A 23,155-nucleotide genomic window follows, 5' to 3' on the forward strand; every position below is an offset into this window, starting at 1 on the left:
TCGAATCCAGTCTACAGTCATCTGGTCCAGTTCCCCTGCATAATTGCTAGACTTCCTGTTCCCAGCGGGGTATGGTGTTGAGAAAATCGTTTTTTCGTCTTTTTTTAAGCAAATGTGAGTCTGTTGTGAAAGACAGCAAATTCAGTTTTAACCAATTTCATTTCTTCCATCCATGTCATTATCTTACTAGCCATTGCACAGTCTTTAGTTTCCACACCTGTGATCTGCTGCGTTATGGCTTACTGACTAATGCTGGTGTTGGCTTGGCTTGGAGATGGTATATTTGGGGCTTGCTTAGATCCATTGACCACCTCCATAAACAAGAGTTGACACGCTGGTTTCTTGGAGGTCGTGGGTGCATAGCCACACTGTTCAATTAAGGTGCAATGGAGGCAGGATGTGGGATAGGTCCAGACTCTGCCATCCAGCCCCCAGAGTGGTGGACGAGAGGTGTTTATTAAAGCACCACTCATGCTGCTCCATTTCAGGTCATAGCAGAGCCACAGTGCTGTATCTCTGAGTGGAAGAACAACTGTATCGGCTCCTACTCACCCTTCAGCACTGGGTTCATAGTCCTGCAAAAAGTCATAGGCACACTCTTCCTGTCAGTGAGCTGGAATATGTGATAAGGCGCCCCCCTGTTCCTCTAAGCAGCGCGGTATCACTGAGACACCACAGGGCCTGCAAGGGTCATTAGATGCCAGTACTGTGATGTATTCCTATAGGTTCTGTATCGATCCCCCTATTCCTGACCCTATTCTGGTTAACAAGTTAACTAGCAGCCATCCCATGAGGCAGAAAACCCCCATGATGCAGGAACCGTTATCTGATAAAGCCACACTACGGCACAGGAACGTGTTATCTGATTAGGTCATAACGCTTGCCATCTAATTAGACAAGCGATATTCCTCCAGCCCCTGATAAGGCATACGGAGTTCTCAAAACAAATCAAACCTATGACAGACCTGGGAAAAACCCTGCGGCCATTGTTTTGATTTCACCGAGAACTTCAGCAAAAGAATGTGCTAACGACCAGGTCGTATGACATCCTTATTGACGTATCTATGTCCATCCTTACGTCAATCTCGGCACCTTAAAGGTATAAATATTACCGATATTGCCCTATGCAAACACACGCTGTGGTGACGAGATCGGAGCAGCCAGACTTGCCGAAGCCCAGAGCAGAGCAGACCCCGCTGGCGCAGCCCCGCCTTCCTGACGCGCTGAGAACGAGAAGCTGCCTTTTTCTCCTGCCGAGAAATCCAGCTCCGGCGCTTCCGGGTAGCCCTCGCAGGCAGCCTGGAATATCGAGACCAGAGACGAGAGATACCATCCCTCATTCATCCTAGATTCCAGGTACAGAACTGAATAACCCCTCGCAGAGAATTCTCTAGTCAGTCACTTGGCAAAACAAACTTAACTTAAACGGTAACTTTCTATTCCCGCCCACGTATTAGGCTTAGGTCAGGTACACGGGGTAGGCGTAGTTAGAAACACCAGTTGAGTACGATTAGCCAAATGTAAATGTGTATGTATTCATTTTATTCCTTTTAAACCATCGTATGGCTTAGAAACCATATCAATGTTTTTACAGTATTATTTTATACTTCTGCTTTTATTGTATGCACTTTACTTAACCATAAGTATTGCAATAATATCGATCCATTTCTCTTGTATGAGAAAAGAGACTGATCAATAAATAACATCTTTTATTGAACACGCCCGTCTCTTCCTTTTCTCTACAATCTGGTGAGACTAAGAATGCACGTACTGACTGAGTAAAATAAGTCGTCTTTTGTTTTCACACGACTCTAGAGATACACTCTTGATTAGGGGAGAGCAAAGTTGTCATGTTCTATGGTTGTCAGAAACTAAATCCCTTCTTGTCTATCCAGGGAGGTTCAACTCCTCCTTGCCTATTCGAGAAAGTTTCTAGTGAACTCTGAGCTAGCTGGCAAACCCAAAACTTTAAGTCTAATATCGACAGTAGTAGACCTAGTTAACGTCTGGTCTAGGCCTATACTATTGAAGGTATTATTCCAATGCGCAGAGCCTATTGGGATAATAGGAACTACACTACATGGCGCCCAACGCGTTTGGAAGGGCGATAAAACTAACGTAAGACATTTAGAGTAACTCAGTCGTGCTATTTCACTCAGACCCCTTTTTCCCATAATACTCCAAAGACGTCTGGAGTGGGTGAAAGGTAATATCCGCCAGACCTCGAAGGAGGAAACTCCTATGTATGGTTCTTGGTTTAGTCAACGTTGAAGGATACACTGTTCCAAAATATTGTGCATCTAATCTTTGTTTCCATAAGAAACCTGATCTGCAAACAAAAGAAATAACCTTCCTGTCGGTAAAATGGTAGACCGTGATGATGAAAGAGCGGCAGTTAGGATAGCAACTGAACTCGCAGCAGCTGATAATGCACTGCAAGACGCTGACCAGGATATAATACTCATCCCGGTCATCAAAAGGAAATCTATAACCTTAAAACTTATAGAGAATGGACTGACACCTAGAGGTGGCACAGTCATATTCGTAATTGAGGCACACGAATATCGGCAGACAGAGGTATACTATTCATGGATACATTTTCCAGCAGCAAATGCTGTAACAAAGTACTTCCACTATTACAAAACAGAGGACCCTCCTAATGAGTACACTCCTTTCGAGGAGGTGGAAGTACCACTTAAATTTCAAGAGCATCTGCTCTTATTTAATGGCGCCCTAAAACATAACAATCACATCACCAGGCTCGGTCCCTTAGGTAGACCAGGAGCAACGTGGCCGGTTCTAGCCGGATACACACCACATCCAGACATCGATGGGATGTCTGCAGCAGAGCTTTTAACACAGCTAAAACAATTAATAAAATTACATAGACAATTAGTCCAATATGTGATGCGGACTTCAACAATTCAACCAGCAATTAAAATTCCACAGCTGACCCCTCACCAGGGGAACACAAATAAAATTACACCACAAAACATACAGTCCTGCCTAGGTAAAGTACCGGCTAAACGGGAACAAATACCATTCTGGCTAGCACAAAAAATCACCCAAATAGAGGCGGTGTTTCCAGACACCACCCCGTTAGAAAAACACAGGATTCTGACTATCTGTCTTCCAATGGGAATCGCACCACACGTGGAGGACTGTGACACTTGGGGTACAGTCTTTGCTTCCATCTACACAAAAACGCACGGTGTTCCATCCATTTCGGTAATACCAGATGTGCTAAAACAAATTCAAGACAAATACGGTCCAGAACCCGCTTTAACTCTTGGTATGAAATTACTAAAAGACTTCAAGCAGGTCTCGGCTATATTATTAGCCAACATAAAGGGAGAAGCAGCAAACGTGGCGATCCGCCAGAGGTTAAAGGAGACAGATATAGCAGACCAACCAGCTGAAATTGCCAGGATTATAGAAAAGTCCTATGAGGAACTAGGTATAGTTTAGGTGGAATACCAGTAAAACCACAACTGATTGAAAGTCCTGAAAAAATATTTTTTAATAATAATTCAACATCACAAAAAAAGAGCTGGGATGGAAACAAACAATCCAATCCTAAAGAAAAGAAATTCCAGTCCAGAGGAAGGTCTCCTAGGCGGAGAGAAAAATCTCCGAACCTAAGACACAGGTCACCCCAAAGTGACCCCTCTGGGAAAAGATATAACCTTAGAAATAGGGATAATATAAAGAAGCCTGATAGATATCAAGACATTGATACACGTCCCTCTCAATCTTTTCAGACTTCCTCGCAGAAATCGGAAAGAAGAGGACAATCAGAACAAAGAGAAGAGCACGCCAAGTCCAAAGACAAGGAACCTGCTCATCTAAAAAAGAAACTACAATTTCCAAAAAAGAAGGTAGCCAGTATCAAGGTAGTTAACAATGCCGAGAATACTGAGGACACAACTGAAAAACGGAGAATGGGCTCAGACAATGCTAGACAGCGCAGCAGAAGTGAGCATAGCTCGCAAAGTCCTTATGAATCATCTGGAGACAGTGGACACGAATGAATATCTTCAAGTGGAAACTGCAGACACCAGGGTTAGCAAACCTCACAAAATATATGAAATAACTTTACGTATAGAAGGGGATAAGACTAGAAAAATAAGGGGACTATTTTGGGATAATCTCTCCAAGGGCTATGACATCCTTCTAGCTGAAAAAGACTGGCCACCAGAGTTTGTCAGGGATTGCCCTCATGGCGAAGAAATAATTATGCCTGCCTTCTCAAATCATATCCCAATTCATAAAAAATATACACTTGCCAGAAAGTGGGCAGTAGCTCAAGCTCCTGCTTTATATAAAAATCATGTAGGATGGGATGAGGACTCTCCTCCTCACAAAATCCAGTTAAAATCACAACCTACTGCACAAAGACAGTACCCAATTAAGCAAGAAGCTAAAAAACAGGTAAAAGAAATCCTAGATCAATTAGAATACCAGGGGGTGATTGAAACTTGCACCTCACAAATGAACAACCCTTTGTTTCCGGTCTCCAAACCAGACAATTCATATCGTCTAGTTTTGGATTACCGACACCTTAACTCATGTTGCAAAACTTTTGCAGTACAAAACTCGCATAGTGCTGCACTAATGAATAACATAGTGCGCAAAAAATACAAAACAACATTAGACATCTCTAATGGATTCTTTTGTCAAAACATAGCACCAGAGACCAGATATTTGTCTGCGTTCTCAATAAATGGCACTCAAAAACAATTCTGTCGGTTAGCCCAGGGGTACAAGAATAGCCCAGGGGTATTCTCAGCGAGAGTAACAGAGTTACTACAAACTTATGATGACGAAGCATTATCTTATGTCGACGACATATACCTAACAGATGATGACTTGGATACTCACTTGAAGAGAGTGAACACCATAATACTTGGGTTCGCAGCAGAGGGTTACAAATTCAACTTTAAAAAATCCAGAATTGCCCATCTAACAGTCCTGTTCTTAGGATATGAATTATCAAGTGAAGGCAAAAGCCTGGCTGACAAATTCCTAGAGAAATGTGCCGTACTCCAAGCACCTAGAACAATAAAAAACCTACAGTCAATTCTAGGCTTCCTAAATTTCGGAAGAACATACATTGCAAATTACGCAGAAAGGGTCAAACCCCTTTATGATCTAATAAAACCAGATTTTAAAAGAACCAATTGGACTCAAATACACACAGAAATTCTGAGATCCTTACAAACAGACTTGTTAATTAAAACATACATTAGGTTCTGTATCGATCCCCCTATTCCTGACCCTATTCTGGTTAACAAGTTAACTAGCAGCCATCCCATGAGGCAGAAAACCCCCATGTTGCAGGAACCGTTATCTGATAAAGCCACACTACGGCACAGGAACGTGTTATCTGATTAGGTCATAACGCTTGCCATCTAATTAGACAAGCGATATTCCTCCAGCCCCTGATAAGGCATACGGAGTTCTCAAAACAAATCAAACCTATGACAGACCTGGGAAAAACCCTGTGGCCATTGTTTTGATTTCACCGAGAACTTCAGCAAAAGAATGTGCTAACGACCAGGTCGTATGACATCCTTATTGACGTATCTATGTCCATCCTTACGTCAATCTCGGCACCTTAAAGGTATAAATATTACCGATATTGCCCTATGCAAACACACGCGGTGGTGACGAGATCGGAGCAGCCAGACTTGCCGAAGCCCAGAGCAGAGCAGACCCCGCTGGCGCAGCCCCACCTTCCTGACGCGCTGCCTTTTTCTCCTGCCGAGAAATCCAGCTCCGGCGCTTCCGGGTAGCCCTCGCAGGCAGCCTGGAATATCGAGACCAGAGACGAGAGATACCATCCCTCATTCATCCTAGATTCCAGGTACAGAACTGAATAACCCCTCGCAGAGAATTCTCTAGTCAGTCACTTGGCAAAACAAACTTAACTTAAACTGTAACTTTCTATTCCCGCCCACGTATTAGGCTTAGGTCAGGTACACGGGGTAGGCGTAGTTAGAAACACCAGTTGAGTACGATTAGCCAAATGTAAATGTGTATGTATTCATTTTATTCCTTTTAAACCATCGTATGGCTTAGAAACCATATCAATGTTTTTACAGTATTATTTTATACTTCTGCTTTTATTGTATGCACTTTACTTAACCATAAGTATTGCAATAATATCGATCCATTTCTCTTGTATGAGAAAAGAGACTGATCAATAAATAACATCTTTTATTGAACACGCCCGTCTCTTCCTTTTCTCTACAATCTGGTGAGACTAAGAATGCACGTACTGACTGAGTAAAATAAGTCGTCTTTTGTTTTCACACGACTCTAGAGATACACTCTTGATTAGGGGAGAGCAAAGTTGTCATGTTCTATGGTTGTCAGAAACTAAATCCCTTCTTGTCTATCCAGGGAGGTTCAACTCCTCCTTGCCTATTCGAGAAAGTTTCTAGTGAACTCTGAGCTAGCTGGCAAACCCAAAACTTTAAGTCTAATATCGACAGTAGTAGACCTAGTTAACGTCTGGTCTAGGCCTATACTATTGAAGGTATTATTCCAATGCGCAGAGCCTATTGGGATAATAGGAACTACACTACAGTACAATAGGCCATATATGGTTGCTCCTGCCATGAAGGCCCTAGGTAACCTCCTGCTTGCCTGCCCTATCAGAGTGTGTGGTAGTACCTAGGGTTCCCATAAGGTCTGGTTACTGTGAGAGGGATCCATTGCTTCACTTCCCTTGCTATCAGAGCAGTACGTCTGTCCCAGCTGAGGCTGATGATCGTATGCTGCGGAGCAAGCACCTTTGCTGGGCTGGCATAGCTGTCAGGGAGGTGCAGCAGATTGGGGAGATGTTTGTTGCTGCCTTCCGTAATTGTCTCACCAATTTATCTCCACATTGAGAACGGCTTGGCATTCATGGTCAGTTCACCCTTCAGATTTTGCCAGTTCCTGTTAAAGAACAACCCTTGTCCTTGTGTCCGACACTGATGTCAGATTCTGGCCGAGTTTGCAAAGCCATGTCTAGACTGATTAATCCATGTCTTACTCCACTGTTTGGGTCCCACCATTCTTCCCTACTTTAACTTGTTTAACTGGCCTTCACCATTCTCTTCGTGTGTTCTCTTGTTACATAGCCCTTCTTTTGAAGCATTCTACACATGTTTTGCCACCTGCAAATTGAATTACGGGCACTAGTGTTGATTAACCTGAGGGGAGGAGAGCACAAGGGGTCTGAAAGGAGGGTGTGTTTTAGACATCCGATAGCTTTTTTTCAAACTATTCCTATTTGTCAGTTTTGTGTGTATTGCGAGTTGTCATTGTAAACTTGTTCTGTATAATAGACTGTGCGCCACGGATTGAAGTGGCAGTCTCTTGAGAACCTACCTGTGTGGTACTTCTTAGATAACTGTACTTAGCTGCAGCTAATAAATCTACTTTTCTACGCCTAACAGAGTGTCCCGTGTCTCTGTCTGTCGAGGCAGGTGAACCCGGAGACCTTAGGCGTGCCCTGCGCCGCCTGGCCCATAAGGTCAGGTTCTCCAATTGGCAGCCCAACGTGTGGGCGACTTCAGCGGTAGTAGTTTTTGCCCGAGAGTCGAGAGGAGCTTCGCAAGAAAATTCCGGAGGATTTCGCGAACCACGTCAGCGACCCCTGTATGTCGAAGTGGACCGAAAGTCTTTTGAAGCGTGGCTACTCCTTCCCGACGGCTGCTGACGACTGCTGCCCTGACTGTCGCCCTGCCTTGGCCCTTTGGTGATGATTGGTATCGCGAGACGTTAAACGGACATCTGTTGGCGTAAGAAAAACATTTAGTTAAGTATTTGTGGGTAGCGCCCACTCTTTCGTTTTTTTGTTTTTTGTTATTCGATTAGCGCGCTAACCGAAGCCAAGGGGTAAGTACGTTTGTGCTGTGACTATATTGTCTAAAAATCCCTTGAGGTTTGTAAGGAAGTCCAGTCCGTTACGAAATGCCTGGATTCAGTAAGTTTAGGAAGTTCTGCTGTTTTGGTTGTTCTAGGGATTCCCGGCTAGAGGATTCCTGTCCGATTCCTCCAGCTGGAACTCCTACTTACGAGCTTTACTCTAAACATGGTCTGGGTCCTATTGTTTTTAACGAAACATGGATCCGATATACCAAAAAAGATGGTGTTCTACAGTGGCCACAAAATGGTTCTTTTGAGCCCGATATATTAGATAATTTGGAAGCAATTCTATTCAAGAAAAAAGCCCGGCCGGCAATGTTTGACTCTTTCCGCCTCTGGCGTAAGGAAGCCAAACAGAAAGAAATTAAGCAAATGAAGAAAGATAAGAAAGAACAGAGTATGACGATTTTACAGGCCGCCCAACAGTTTAAAAATGATGAAGCTGATCAGGTGATTGTGGTGTCGGAAAGACAACATCGTATGGCAATAGATAGATGTTATCCTGTGTTACCTACTATGTCGAAGAGTAAAACTCCCGATGACGATTGTTTTATGTCCCATTTGCTGACATTACCTCCACCTTATGTGTTAGGTGCTAATGCACCGCCATTACAACCTGCTGTTAATCCAGCTGTTTTAGTTCCTGCACAATTGCCTATTCCTGTGATTCCAGCTCCGCCCCCTTTGGCAGCGACTTCTGTACCCCAATCTTCTGTGCCTCAGCCTCCTCCATCTGTCGTTTCTTTTGCTACAGATTCTTCTTCTGTTTTACAGAATACGTTGTCTCCTGTTTTAGTGTCAGATTCCCCTACAGCTCGACAAAGTTTAGCCGACACTGTTTCAGGTCTTTTGTCGCCTTTTCTTGGGCCTCTTTACTTTTCCCCTGCGTCGTCTAGGAGACAATCCCGTAGTCAATTTCCAGACTTGGAAGAACGGACTAAATTAGATTCTCTTGCTCATAATCGGATTGTGAGTAGTGCGCAGTACAGTGTACGTGATATTTTAGATACTTTCCTTCAATGGAACGCGTCTACACAGAGATACGTATTCAATGCTATGTGCAATACTCTGATTAAAGGATGGGGAGATGTGGATCTGGATTCACCTCCTCAGGATTTATTCGAAATACAGGATCAATTTGATAAAGGACTTATTGTGGGTCCTGCTGTAGAGCATGCTATTCAAAAGCTTGTTACTTTTCGATCCGCCTTTTTCTCTCAAAATTCTCTTGAGCCTGATCCCTCGGTTCGTCGTAAAATGGCACAATATCCGATGCGAGAAGTTCCTCTGATATGGAGGGATGCGGTTGCACAGGCAGGTAATATTCCTGGTGTCCCTGCTCATTTTCAGCGTATATGGGTACATGATCCTTGGAAAAGGTCAGAAGTATTGGCACTTAAACAGTCTTTACCGGACCCTCGTAAGAATCCTGCTGGGTATTATAAAGAGTTGTCCCAGACTGTTGACGCTTGTATTATGAATTTGGCCTATATTGATTTGCTTATGGGAAATGTAGTCCCACAAGCAATATGGACCAAGATTCGTAAACAGGATCATGATAGCTTTAGGCGGTAATTGGGCTGCTATTACAGCTGCAGATGCAGGACAAATAGGTGGTGCCAAACCTGATGACTTAATTACGGAATTACCTGGAAAAATAATATATTTGATGAAAACTATGATGCCTGCGGTGCGCGTTAACTGGGATAAGTTAGCGGCGTGTAAGCAAAAGACGGATGAAAGTGTCTCCGACTTCTTTACTCGTTTCGAAGAGACTTTCATCGACCATAGTGGACAGGATATGAGCACTGAAGGTGGACAGCGATTGTTCGTAGATAAATTTGTCTTTAATTTACTTCCAGAATTATCACATAAATTAAAACAATCAGAGAGTTCGTGGGCCGTTTCTTCCACTGCCCAGATATTGGCTACGGCTCAATATTATGAGAATAGGGATAAGGAAGATAAGGAAAAAGTGGAGAAAAAGACTAAGGAATTAAAAACGAAGGTTCTTCTGCAACAGGCTTATCCCCCTCGTTCTGCTCAACCCCAATTCCAACAGCCCCCGCAGTTTCAGAGGTTGTTGCAGAAACAGGTACCCTCAGCTCCGCGATTTCCATTGGGTCCTAATCAGTGTGCCTATTGTAAGGAAGAAGGTCATTTTAAGAATACTTGACCGATTTTATTGCAGCGTTATGGTGGACCATTGGTACCACGGGGTCGTTGTGATTCTCGGTCCGTATCCAGAGGTAGGGGACGTGGTGCGTCGACTCAGGAACGACGTTCCTCTCCCCCTCAGGATTCTACGAATTACTTTGATCAGCAGAATTCTCAGTCTGCCCAAAATTACAATGATGACTATTTTCTCAATATTGAGGACGTTGATTTTCATACTAGCTAGGACAGCCATAGGCAAAGTAAGGGAGTCGTATCAGTTCCAGTAGATCAGGAAGGACCTTATGTTAATGTTATGGCATTAGGTGTTACAGAACCATTTCTCTTGGATACTGGTGCAATGAGAAGTTCCATAATGCATTCCAAACTCCCTGGGGCACCTTTGTCTGTCTTAACAAATATTTCTGTAGGATTCTCTGGCGCCCCAGTTTCAAATCCGGTTTCTTGTCCCTTGCCCATTTCTGTTGGTCCATACGATTTGGAAGCTCCGCTTCTTTTAACAACGGGTTGTGGAGAGAATTTATTGGGTTTGGACTTATTGAAACGTTTACATGCTACGCTGAATTGTTCTCCCTCTGGTGTGCACCTCACTTTGGGTGATAAATTGACTTCTCCAATGTATGTATCTAAAGAACAGCTACCACCTGAACTGCGTTCACTTCCTGCTACACTTTGGGCTACGGGTCCGAATGATGTTGGTTTATTGCAAATTCCACCATATGTGATTACCGTTAAACACAATGTTAAGATGCCACGTGTTCCTCAATATAAAATATCTAATGATGGTGAGAGAGCTTTGTTGGCCATTGTTCATGAATTGGTCCAGAAAGGTGTGGTCGAAGAGACCAGAGGGAATCTTTGCAATAGCCCTGTTTTACCTATTCTTAAACGTACTGATCACTCTCAGCCACCTGTGTACCGTTTTGTAATTGATCTTCGAGAGGTCAACAAAATTGTTGTCCCTCAGTTTCCTGTTGTGCCAGATATCACTGCTTTGCTTACTATGATTCCTGCTTCAGCAGTCTGGTTTTCGGTTATTGATCTTAAGAATGCTTTCTTTAGCATTCCTATTGCTGAAGAAAGTAGGGATCTCTTTGGCTTCTCTCTCGGAGGCCGAAGCTTCCGGTTTAAATGTGCACCTCAAGGCTATTGTGAAAGTCCTTCAATATACAGACAAGCTTTGAAGTCTCAGCTTGACACCTTTTCTTTGCCCTCGGGTGCTACTCTTATCCAATACGTGGATGATTTGTTAGTGGCTGCTGATTCGGAAGATGTCTGTAAGACTGCAACTGTGTCGCTCTTACAACATTTGTCTGATCTACATCATAAAGTATCATCTTCTAAGGTGCAATATTGCTGACAAGAGGTTACCTATTTAGGTAATCTCTTGTCGAAGGAGGGAAGACGATTGACACCAGAACGTATTTATGCAATTGCACGGATGCCTGTACCGTCCACACAAAGAGAAGTGCGTGCTTTCTTAGGCATTACCTCTTACTGTAGACAGTGTATTCCGAATTTTTTCCTACTTGCTAAACCTCTGTTGGCACTCACACTTAAAGATACGCCCCAGCCTCTTCCTTGGACCGATGAATGTCAAAAGAGTTTTTCTGATTTACGTACTGCTTTGTGTTCTGCTCCTGTGTTGGGTACTCCAAATTACAGTAAACCTTTTACGCTCTATGTCCATGAAAGGGAAGGTTGCGCATTATCAGTTCTGACAAAACAATTTGGCGACAAACAAAGGCCGTGTGCCAATTTTTCGGCTACATTAGATCCAGTAGCTAAGGCATTACCTAGTTGCCTCAGAGCAACAGCAGCAGCGGCAATCTCTATTCGTCAATCTGCTGGACTAGTATTAGATCATACTCTTAATGTTATGGTGCCACATGCAGTAATTACTCTTCTTAACAGGATGAAAACTCAGCACTTAATGAGCGCCCGTTTGTCTGGATATGAGTTGACACTTTTAGCTAGCCATATACATATAAAAAGATGTAATGTTCTGAATCCAGCAACATTGTTGCCTATTTTGGATGAGAATCATGTACAAGATCAGCATGATTGTTTTCTTCGCACTGAAGAAGATACGAAGGGTCGAATAGACCTGAAGGATACACCACTTGTGGGTCCGGATGGGATCCTATGGGTAGATGGGTCTTGTTTCAAGCTCCCTAATGGCGAAACGACAGCTGCTTATGCAGTAACAACCTTGCACACAGTGGTGGAAGCTGCACGCATTTCGCACAATTCAGCGCAAGCTGCAGAGTTGATTGCATTGACAAGAGCATGTGTGTTGGCGAAAGGGAAAAGAGTGACTGTTTATACTGACAGTCAATATGCGTTTGGCGTTGCCCATAGTTTTGGTCGTTTGTGGAGGGAAAGAGGATTCTTTACCTCCCACGGCACTAAAATACAGCCTGGTCAGTTAGTAACTGACCTTCTTGAATCACTTGCTTTGCCTACTCAAATAGCGATTGTGAAGTGCAGTGTACATAAAAAGATTACTGATGATGTGGGTCAAGGAAATGCGTTTGCAGATGAAATAGCGAGGGAAACAGCGAGGAATGTTGAAAGTCGCATGTATGTTGCGGGCCCTGCAAGATGGGTCGCAGAAGGTGGTATGTATGAAGACACAGTAGAAAGTGTGAAAGCGATTCAGAAGGAGGCCACCGAGAAAGAATTGAGTACGTGGAGAGAAAGTACGGGAATGTTGGATACTATGGGATGTTGGACGGAATTGTCAGAGCATCAACGATGGTTGTTACCAGATGCGTATGTATTGCCTGTAGTTACTATGGCTCATGGACCAGCCCATATTAATGCAAGAGGTATATGCAAGCTTTTAGCTCCAGTATGGCAAAATGAAGGTATTCCTAAATGTGCAGAAAATGTGGTGAAACATTGCATTGTTTGTTTGATGCACAATCCAGGAAAGGGAACTCCAACTCCAGCAGCTCACTTTGAACCCCCTACGTACCCATTCGAGGTACTGTAAATAGACTATATCCATATGGAACGCTTTAACAATCTCAAGTATGTCCTGGTGGTGGTTTGTGCCTTTTCCAGATGGACAGAGGCCTACCCCCTAAAGGACAACACTGCCTTGTCCACTGCAAAAGTACTTTTGAAGGAATTTTTCCCGAGGTTTGGTTTGCCGCGCATTGTCTGGAGTGACAATGGAAGTGAATTTGTAGGTCAAATTATGCAGAAGGTGTGTGTGGGCCTAGGTATTAGACAGAAGTTCCATGCGGCAAACCATCCTCAGTCAGCGGGTCTGGTAGAGTGCTATAATGGCACCCTCAAACTTAAATTAGCAAAGATTCAGGCCAGCACAGGCCTTTCCTGGCCTAATGCCTTGCCTTTGGCACTTCTTTCAACTAGAACAACCGTTCATTCTCGTTTAGGACTTAGCCCATACGAGATTGTTTTTGGACGCCCAGGCAATGTTTGGGGAGTCCCCAGACCCAAAAAGTACTCAGACATTCCATATCCGTTGTTGGTTGACTACTTGCATGATCTCACCACTAAATTGCATGTTATTCGTCAACAGGTCCAAAACGCTTTGCCGGAGGCCTCCTCAGATCCCGGACACTCCATTCAGCCTGGGGACTGGGTGTGTCTGAAGAACTTTCAGAGGAAAAAGAACTTGGAACCTCGTTGGGGGCCGCCGAGACAAGTGTTACACACAACTCGTACAGCTGTCAAGGTCCTGGGAAAGAAAAACTGGATCCACTGCGTGCATTGCAAACGGGTTCCAATACCTTTACCTTTTGACCAGTGGGTCCGAGAAGGTGTTGGGGATAGTGAAGGTGAGAAGGTACCCAGATTCGTACCGTTCAGCAGTGCACGCCTGGATTGGACTAACTCAGAGAAGGAAGACAATGACGTCTTACAGGAAGCTGTACCTGTACATTTAAGACTCAACACAACAGATCCTGAAAATGTATTCAAGGACCAAACGATACCTGGAAAGAGACTATACAATCTGAGAAGGAGTTTGCTTTAAGACGATTAATTTTGGGTTTTCTAATTTTGTTTAAAAAGATAACGTCCTTTTTCCTTTATCCATCAAGTTGCAGGGTCACGGTAGGAGTCTTGAGCTGTGACCTGAATAGTGACTAGGTCAACAGGACTTGCAGTGTCATAGGACGGCTGACAATCACAGCCAAGTGATTATGGAAGATTATCGTGAGCAACGCCTTTAGAGTAATGGATAGTACAGGAAAAGGGAGTGATATTAAAATGATGAAAAGAGCTCATTATAAGAAATTATTATTCAGTCGGTGTGGCGTAGCATTTTGTGTTTTATTATGTTTATGTAGTTTATTAGCATGCATAGGATGGCTTATTCATGTCCTACAGTTAGTACCTGTTCCCACTTTTGTCCCTCTAACTCCCTCTACTATTGTTTCTCCGCATAAATTCTACTCACTCCCAGACCACGAGCAAATGAGAAGAATGGAATATCTTAACAATTCGTTCATTCAGTTGTTACACCAGCATCAATTGATAGTAAATGTTACTGATTGTTGGGTTTGTGGTCTCATACCACATAATACACAGAGAGGTATGCCGTATCTAGTTCTCCCATTTTCGTATGAAGGTTCTGCTTGGGCCTATCTGGCTATGTTTTCCAATGCATACCAGAATCAACTTCGATATCCTCCTGGTGGGTCCTATAATGGTGGAGTGGATTTTAGTCACAGTCCCTTGATAAAGGGTATTGTGACCATGGCAAAGATTGCTGACATTAGCAAGATTCCCAAAGATGAGAAGAAAGCATACGATGGGTGGAATATAACTCGGTATACTCTCAGCCTAATTGACAAGGTTAAGCAGCAGTTTTACACCGATTTGGGTTCTACCCCAAAGAGGTCATTTGTGCTTACAAATAAATGGCCAGAATACCAAAACTAAGCAAGAGAAGAGTAATTGCTCCCATAGGTATGTTTATACTCCTTCTACTCCTGCACCGCTAGTGCCATCTCAAGGTACATATTTTATCTGTCATGACTGAGCTTATACATGGCTTCCCACATATTTCTCGGGAACGTGTTATATAGCTTTTCTCCTTCCCCCTACATATACTGCTCCTGCTGATTATCACAGAAAGAGATTTGGTAGAGGAGTTGTAGATTCGGAAGACACAGCAGGACAAGAAGGAGGGGATTTTTTGAAAGGGTTTCTTCCCTTTTGGGGTCCGATGGTCAATAGCAGAAATATAAGACAGTTAGTTCGTGTGGTTGATGCCACAATAAATGTAACTTCCGGAGCATTGAAGAATTTGACCGCCGAACTTCAGGCGGATCGTCTTATGACTTTACAGAATAGAATGGTTTTAGACATAGATCTTGCAGACAAAGGAGGAGTTTGTAAACTGATTGGATCTAGTTGTTGCATTTATATTCCTGACAATGCCCCTACAGTATACCAAGCCATCTCTAAGCTACATGTCATCTCTGAGTCTATTCACCAAGATACTGGAGATTGGTCTGTGATGGGATGGTTTTGGGGACTACTGTCCACTTGGGGATGGAAAGTGTTAACTTTCCTTGGAATGATTTTAGCGATCATCTTTTCCTGTTGTCTCTGTCTACAGTGTGGCCCAGCCATTTGTGGACTTTCTGCCACGATCTGTGTCTCCAAACCAGTAGCACAGCAGACAGAGAATATTAAGATGATGGTACAACAACACCTCGATGACCTCATGACCATTGATATCGACTCAGACTAACATGGGTCCCTTTGTGCATTGCCTGAGTATGGCAAAAGGAGGGTCTGAGGTTACGTAGTTTTCGGCTCCGCTTCACCTACAGCCGCCATTTTGTGTTTAGCCGCCATTTTGTGTTGCCTCACTCAGGCAGCACTGCTAACGCGGTAAAAGTGGTCTTTCTGCCTGTTCAGCTGCTCCGTGTCTTCCCTGTTAAAGAACAACCCTTGTCCTTGTGTCCGACACTGATGTCAGGGTCTGGCCGAGTTTGCAAAGCCATGTCTAGACTGATTAATCCATGTCTTACTCCACTGTTTGGGTTCCACCATTCTTCCCTACTTTATCTTGTTTAACTGGCCTTCACCATTCTCTTCGTGTGTTCTCTTGTTACATAGCCCTTCTTTTGAAGCATTCTACAGATGTTTTGCCACCTGCAAATTGAATTACGGGCACTAGTGTTGATTAACCTGAGGGGAGGAGAGCACACGGGGTCTGAAAGGAGGGTGTGTTTTAGACATCCGATAGCTTGTTTTCGAACTATTCCTATTTGTCAGTTTTGTGTGTATTGGGAGTTGTCATTGTAAACTTGTTCTGTATAATAGACTGTGCGCCACGGATTGAAGTGGCAGTCTCTTGAGAACCCCATGTGTGGTACTTCTTAGATAACTGTACTTAGCTGCAGCTAATAAATCTACTTTTCTACGCCTAACAGAGTGTCCCGTGTCTCTGTCTGTCGAGGCAGGTGAACCCGGAGATCTTAGGCGTGCCCTGCACCGCCTGGCCCATAAGGTCAGGCTCTCCAATGGCGAGCACATAGCTGTATTTGACATTTTTAATTTCAATTGTAATTCTCTCTTACCGCATGTTCTACACATTTCTGTCTCCTCTCCCTCACTGCTTCTAGGACATTCACCTTGATTGCTTCCATTACAATGTGATGATATCTGGATTCTCGTTATGTATTTGTATACAGAATTTAGAACGCAACTATCACCCAACGGGTATCTTGGCGCTATGATATATGAGTCATCAATCAATGGAAGGTATCAGAGTGGATTTAACAGAGGGCCCTCCGGACAGTAAAGTTCTGGGAAACAGCCATGTTTTGACCTCTTCATGACTGCCTAATTTCCAAAGGGAGGTTATTCCAGAGTTTGCCGGCAGCCTAGCTAAGCGCCTTGCCTCCTGACCTAGCTTTACAGATTTTAGGAGCTCTCACCAAGTGGGCTGTAGAAGAGTGAAGACACCTTGATGGAGTATACCATACAAAGGTCTCCTGAAGAGGTTTGGGTCCAAAACCATGGAGGGCCTTGAAGACCAGGCAGAGAGACTTAAACTGAACCCTCTGCATTATTGGCAACCAATGAAGTTCGGCAAGAGCCTGATGAGCAACGTGGTTTCATCAGTGCCAGTTTGGCCGCCAAGGTTTGGACTCTTTGAAGATGATCAACTAGGAGTTTCCGGGCCTCCAATAGTAGTGCGTTACAATTGTCTAACCTGCTGAGGATGACACTTTCAACTTCCAATGCTGTGGCCGTCTTTGGCAGCAGCGGAAGGACCTTCCTCAAAGCTCTACTCAGGGAAAAAAGCAGACCCCCACCAACTTATTTACATGTATTTCCAAAGTAAGGTTAGCAACCATCATGACTCCCAAATTACGTACAGCTTTAACCGGGACCACTGTAGCAGCAGCTGAAGAAGGCCAAAAGTTATCAGGATAGGGCGGAGGCACTTTCCCCGCCGCACAATATAGAACTTCAGTCTTATCTGAGTTAAATTGAAGTAAATTGGCTCTTAGCCAATGGGCAGTTTCTAGCATGAAATCATGAAAATTCGCCAGAGAAGTTGACCGATTCCCCTCTAGGGAAAAGAAGAGTTGGGTGTCATCGGCGTAATTCACCACCATGTGCCTTTATGATTTCAATCAAGGGTCTCATGTAAATATTGAAGAGAATAGGGCTTATCGCAGATCCCTGCGGAACCCCATGGTGCATATTGGCAAATATAGATTGAAACAGTGGAAGAGAAACCACCTGACACCTGTTGGATAAGTAGGACCGGAACCATTCTAGTGCCGTCCCCATCACCCCAACCTCTTCTAGCCTGGTCAGAAGAGCGTCGTGGTTGACCGTGTCAAAAGCGGCAGACAGGTCAAGCAAAATGAGAATGCCAGATTGTCCCCTGTCTGCTTGCATCCGGAGATCATCTAACACGGTCACCAGAGCAGTCTCAGTTCCATGGTCAGGCCAAAAACCAAACAGCGCATCGTCAAGCCTGGAGTTGGATTCCAGGAACTGAGATAGCATTTTGCTGACCAGACGTTGGACGATTTTAATCAGATAAGGTAAGAGGGAGATTGGTCTATAATTACCAGCGCAGGTCGGGCCGAGTGTCGCTTTTTTTACGAGCGGAGTGACCACAGCACGTTTCAAGCATGCTGGTACAACTCCCGACTTTAGGGAGCTATTACGAATCTGACGTAAAATGGGAAGGAGCTCAGAGCCCCACTCCTTCCAAATTTGAGGTGGGAGGGGGTCTAAAGGGGAACCTGATGACACACCCAAGGCAATTCTGTTAAAAATCTCCTCAGAGAAAGGTTTGATATGGTTCAAGGAGGTCAGAAAGTCTGACTCGACCCGATTTACCTTTCCTCTGTCTCGTGACACACTCCTTTCCATGGTAAGGCCGTTTTTCCTGGAGATGTTATTCACCTTCAGACCCTAAATGATGTTATGTATTTTCTCCATTAAATAGGTCGCTAAACTATCACACAACGCTTGAGTTGGCCGGCTTTTGGATTGTGTGCATTCAGGAATAACCATATCCTTCACTATTTTAAAAATTGTTCTGCAGTGATTTTTTGAATATGAAGTAATGTTAGCAAAATATTCAGATTTTGCTAAATTAATTCCCTTCCTATAATCCACTATTGCAGCCTTCCACAAGGATTTGTCCTCATCCGAGTAGAACTTCCTCAATTTCCTCTCTGCCTGTCGGCAGATCAATCCTAAGGATTTAAGGTGATCATTATACCACCCGGCTGACAGCCTGCCAGTCTTTTTATGATTCTTTATGGGAGCAATCTGGTCATGCATAGTATTAATCTGGTCACAGAAGTCAGTATAGTTATCCTCCACTGACCTCCCCACTACTAAAATCCTTACCAAAGGAGAATACCGTGGATGAGATAGTCTTGTTTTTTAAGCGTCCCCTCCAGTCTCTACTCCTAAATGTCCTTACCTCCCTGGTGGCTGACCGTACCTTTCTAGGGTCCAGTATCTGGAATTTGCCCAAATGATGGTCATGCCAGCCAACCGGAAGAATTTTTACTGCTCCCAAAGCCTGCTCTTTAGAGAAGATTAAGTCCAGGATATCCCCCCCCTCCCCCCTTGTGAGAAAAGGAGGGGGATGGTGGCAATGGGTAATCTAGAAAGCCAGCACCTCTGTTATGATCGCCTATAAAGTAGAAAAATTCTCACTATATTTCAAGCGTGCTCAATGTCACAATACCGTGCCACCCATCGTATCACACAATATATGCAGAAAAAATTCCATATATATCAAAGACAAATTAAGCCAAAGACAGAGCACAGCACATGCAAGTAAACAGCTGAATATCCACAATCAGCAAAATTGTTTAATATAAAAAAGATGTTCAATGTATAATTAGTTCAGCAAGCAATCTTCATCATAATTGTTCTTTGGCTTAATCCCCTCCCCCCTTGTAGGTGGCTTCATTGATCCATTGGCATAAGCTCAGGCTCTCACAAGACTGGATTAAATTACTATATCCTGAGTCCTTGGTTCCGTTCAGCCATAAGTTAAAATCATCCAGAATAATCAAGTTGGAGTGAGTAAGGGCCATGTTACAAATAACATCCACCAATCCCTGCATAGAGAGTGAGCCAGCCACACCTGGGGGTCTATAGCAGATGATGCCCGCCAGTGAGCAGCCTTTAGGGTCTTTTAGTGGAAGCCCATAAATTCAAAGCCTTCGACTTTGTCAATGTCCAACTGAACGAAGTCCAGAACCTCCTTAAATATAAATCCCATCCCACCTTCTCGTCCTCTAACTCGAGGTTTATGTATAATTTTATAACTGGGAGGACAGGCCAGGCCTAGTTCTACCTCCGATCCCGAATGTGTCAAGGTTTCAATCTTGAAAAGGACGTCTAGGCCATGCGCGTCAAGTAGCAACTGGATCTCTACATGATGTTTAGGTAGAGATCTAAAATTAAGTAGTCCTCCCACCAGGGCATCTTTCCTAACAAAGTCCGCCTCAGGGCCCGCCGTTTCCTCAAAATGGGGTATACAAATCCTGTCACTCACCGACTAACAAATGCTTCACTGGAGTAACTAATTAAATGATTAAAATTGGCCCCTTCACCCAAACGGGTAGTATGGCTGGCGCTGTGCCCTTCCGGTATGTGGACGGGCGCAGATGGGCTTTCCTTAGGTGCGCTTTCGGCGCGCCAGCGGCGCATGTCCGCTGCGCGTCTACGCCAGCGTGCTCTTTATGTAAATTATGCGGTACAAAAGGGGGTGGTGATGGACGGAGCATCTGAACCAATCAAACACTCACACCCAGTCAACAGATCTGGGTTTAATCCATCACCGTTCTTTAGCCCACTCTGCCACCCCAGTTCAGACATGGCCATATGCAAATCAGTCTGACCCTGTGCCTCATGGGAACAGTCCAGCCTCGATCACTAAAACAACTAGTTTGTGAAGTTTTCGTATTTTCTGTTAAAAATCTTGTAAGTAGTAAAGCTTGTAAGCACTTGTAAAAGTGTGGATTCAAGGTCCAATGCCTCTCCCTCTCATTTGCTCAAAGAAGCACACTTGTCCCCCCTCAAAAAATTTGGATTGCCGCCACGGAAAGGCATGCAGTAATTGCTTGCAGGGGCCCGTTGCGGGCCCACAGGGACTCTGGGGGGTGCACATGGGGGGTACCTATGGTATCCCCCTGCAGTTCCATGCACAACATGCCTTCCTGGCATTGTGGCGGGCGGTGCTGAGTGCACTGCCCGCCACAATGACAGGAATGCTGGATGCGCTCGCCACTGTGGCGGATGCATCCTAATGGCCCCCACGGGAACCCCGTCCTTATGGCGGGCGGTCCCTTTCCCGATAGCCCGCCATCCTAATGACCCCCAAAGTATCTGTATCCCCAATGGGACCTGCAAATTTAATTTAGAGCGCAGAATCCCATCCATGCGAGGCCTTCTCGTTGACCGCCTCTTATGTGTGAAACTAATTTGGGAGGACTTTGCAATAAATTAAATTTTTAATGTTTTTGAATGAAGTAATTGGATTCTATAAGCACTCCCTTCTTTGCATAAGTTCTCTTACTTTGGTTCATGGTCTCTGAGAAGTAGTACCATTAAAGGGTTGAGTGCTTCCATTCTCACACATATGATACAAACACCTGTGTGGCCAAATTAGAGCCAATGCTGCTCCTTTTGGAGGTATTTTAGAATTAATGTTCATACACAGGTGTTCTGATGTTGTACTTGTTTGACAAATCTGCAGAAAACTTTCCAAAAAGGTATACATCAACACGGAGTTACATTTCAGATGAACTGATTTCCTTCTGTATTACAGATTCACTTTGGGGTGGCTTCTGTGCGTTTATCTGGTACTCATTTCGGCATTTTTGAACTCAGAGCTGGAAAATGAAAAATATGTGTTTTCTGGAACTACTGCACACGCCGCTTGTAGCACAGTTGATTTCGCGGGAACTTCGACAAAACAGCAGTACCTAGTTTATTATTTCCCTTTTAGCAAATCTATCTTGAAAGCCCTTAGTCGCTGTAAATGATTTCAGTTCATTTTGCTGATATATTTATAATTTCTTGTCAAAGAGAATTATGCAATAAGTAACGCCCTAATCAAAAGTGCCCTTTCTTTCTCAAACGTGCCAGAATGCCGATATTTTACATTATTTCCCTTAATGTTTAATTTTCTCTTTCCCATTACAGAAGTGGGTGAGATCGTATTTGTCATCCAGAGTCAAAGTAATTCCTATCACGCAAGCAAGGCAGAAGAACTGAAGCACAGTCTTCTGACACAGGCAGCAGAGCTTAGCGAGGTATTTGCAGATATAATGCCTGTAGTATGTATGTTGTGTGTATAATATGATTCCATAATGAAGTGATGAGCGCAAAACTATAATCATGAGAATTCACAAAAGTGTTAAAACTAGACATGTCTTGCATAAACAGAATCATGTACTTGTGCTGTGTGCACAGAAAAAACCTGTCTCCTCCCAGTTGCAGTATATGTAATTCATAGGCTTAAACTGTATTTTAAAAGACTTCGGTTTGATGGGCTATTGTGATTAAAACACTAAATGCCAAATCAGTAGATTTTCCAGCTGTTTCTAAAATGCCATAAATCTGGTAGGTGAATTCCAAGGTGTGCAGTCTAAATATCGAGTTTTAAAAATCGACTAGTGAGCTACAGTAATATTGAGTTGTAAATATCGTAGGGACAGAATATGTTATGTTGTTATGTTATGTTATAATTGTTTTATATAGCGCACGGCTACTCAAAGAGTGTCCCGGCGCTTTTCACTACATACTGAAAACACAACACAGTTAAAAGAAGCAGGGCAAAAAATGGAAACACAGAAGGATACATCAAATATCAAGAAGGAATATCAAAATCAGGAATATCGACGACCAGAATATTGACCTGAAGGTAAGAAATATAGGGGCCCATTAGGATGGCGGGCCCATTAGGATGGCTGGGGGGTCCGCGGCGGACGGAAAAACCGGGGTTTCTATGGTGGCGGTGTCTGTCAGACATATTGGGATGTTTTTTTTAAAATGCCTTTCCGTGGCGGCAGGCATGCGGAGTCGCATTCGGGGCCCGATGTGGGGCCCCATGGACTCGGGGGGCATGGGGGTGCACATGGGGGGTACCTAGGGTACCCCCCAGCAGTTACATGCACAGCATGGCAGGCACCGCGCGGTGCCTGCCATGCTGTGCATGGAAGTGCACTGCATGCCTTCCTGCGATTGTGGCGGGCGGTGCTGAGTGCACCGCCCGCCACAATGGTAGGAATGCTGGATGCGCCCGCCACTGTGGCGGGTGCTTCCTAATGCCATGCACGGGACCCCGGCCCTTATGGCGGGCAGTCCCTAGTACCGTGAGGATGGCGGGCGGGCAAAGTCCGCCCGCCGTCCTAATGGGGCCATAGTTTTTGTTAATATCGAAGTTAGTAATATCGATAGCAAAAATATCGATGTTACTAATATCGATATTTATATTAGTGTTATGTATTTTATATGTTTGTGTTGATAAGTATTGTACTGGTTTTTGAATTATATGTATAACATTTTT

General features: G+C 44.0%; 1 protein-coding gene across 4 annotated transcripts in view; it reads left to right on the top strand.

Annotated features, from left to right (window-relative positions):
- Positions 1–23,155, top strand: part of B3GLCT (beta 3-glucosyltransferase) — a 1,060,368-nt gene that overhangs the window by 138,742 nt on the left and 898,471 nt on the right. For all 4 annotated transcript variants that reach the window (XM_078657144.1, XM_078657145.1, XM_078657146.1 and 1 more), the window contains exon 4: positions 21,790–21,899. In XM_078657144.1, coding sequence (XP_078513270.1) covers positions 21,790–21,899 — 110 coding nt within the window. The remainder of the gene's footprint in view (positions 1–21,789; positions 21,900–23,155) is intronic.

Source organism: Lissotriton helveticus, chromosome 8, assembly GCF_964261635.1.
Source record: "Lissotriton helveticus chromosome 8, aLisHel1.1, whole genome shotgun sequence".
Taxonomy (NCBI): domain Eukaryota; kingdom Metazoa; phylum Chordata; class Amphibia; order Caudata; family Salamandridae; genus Lissotriton; species Lissotriton helveticus.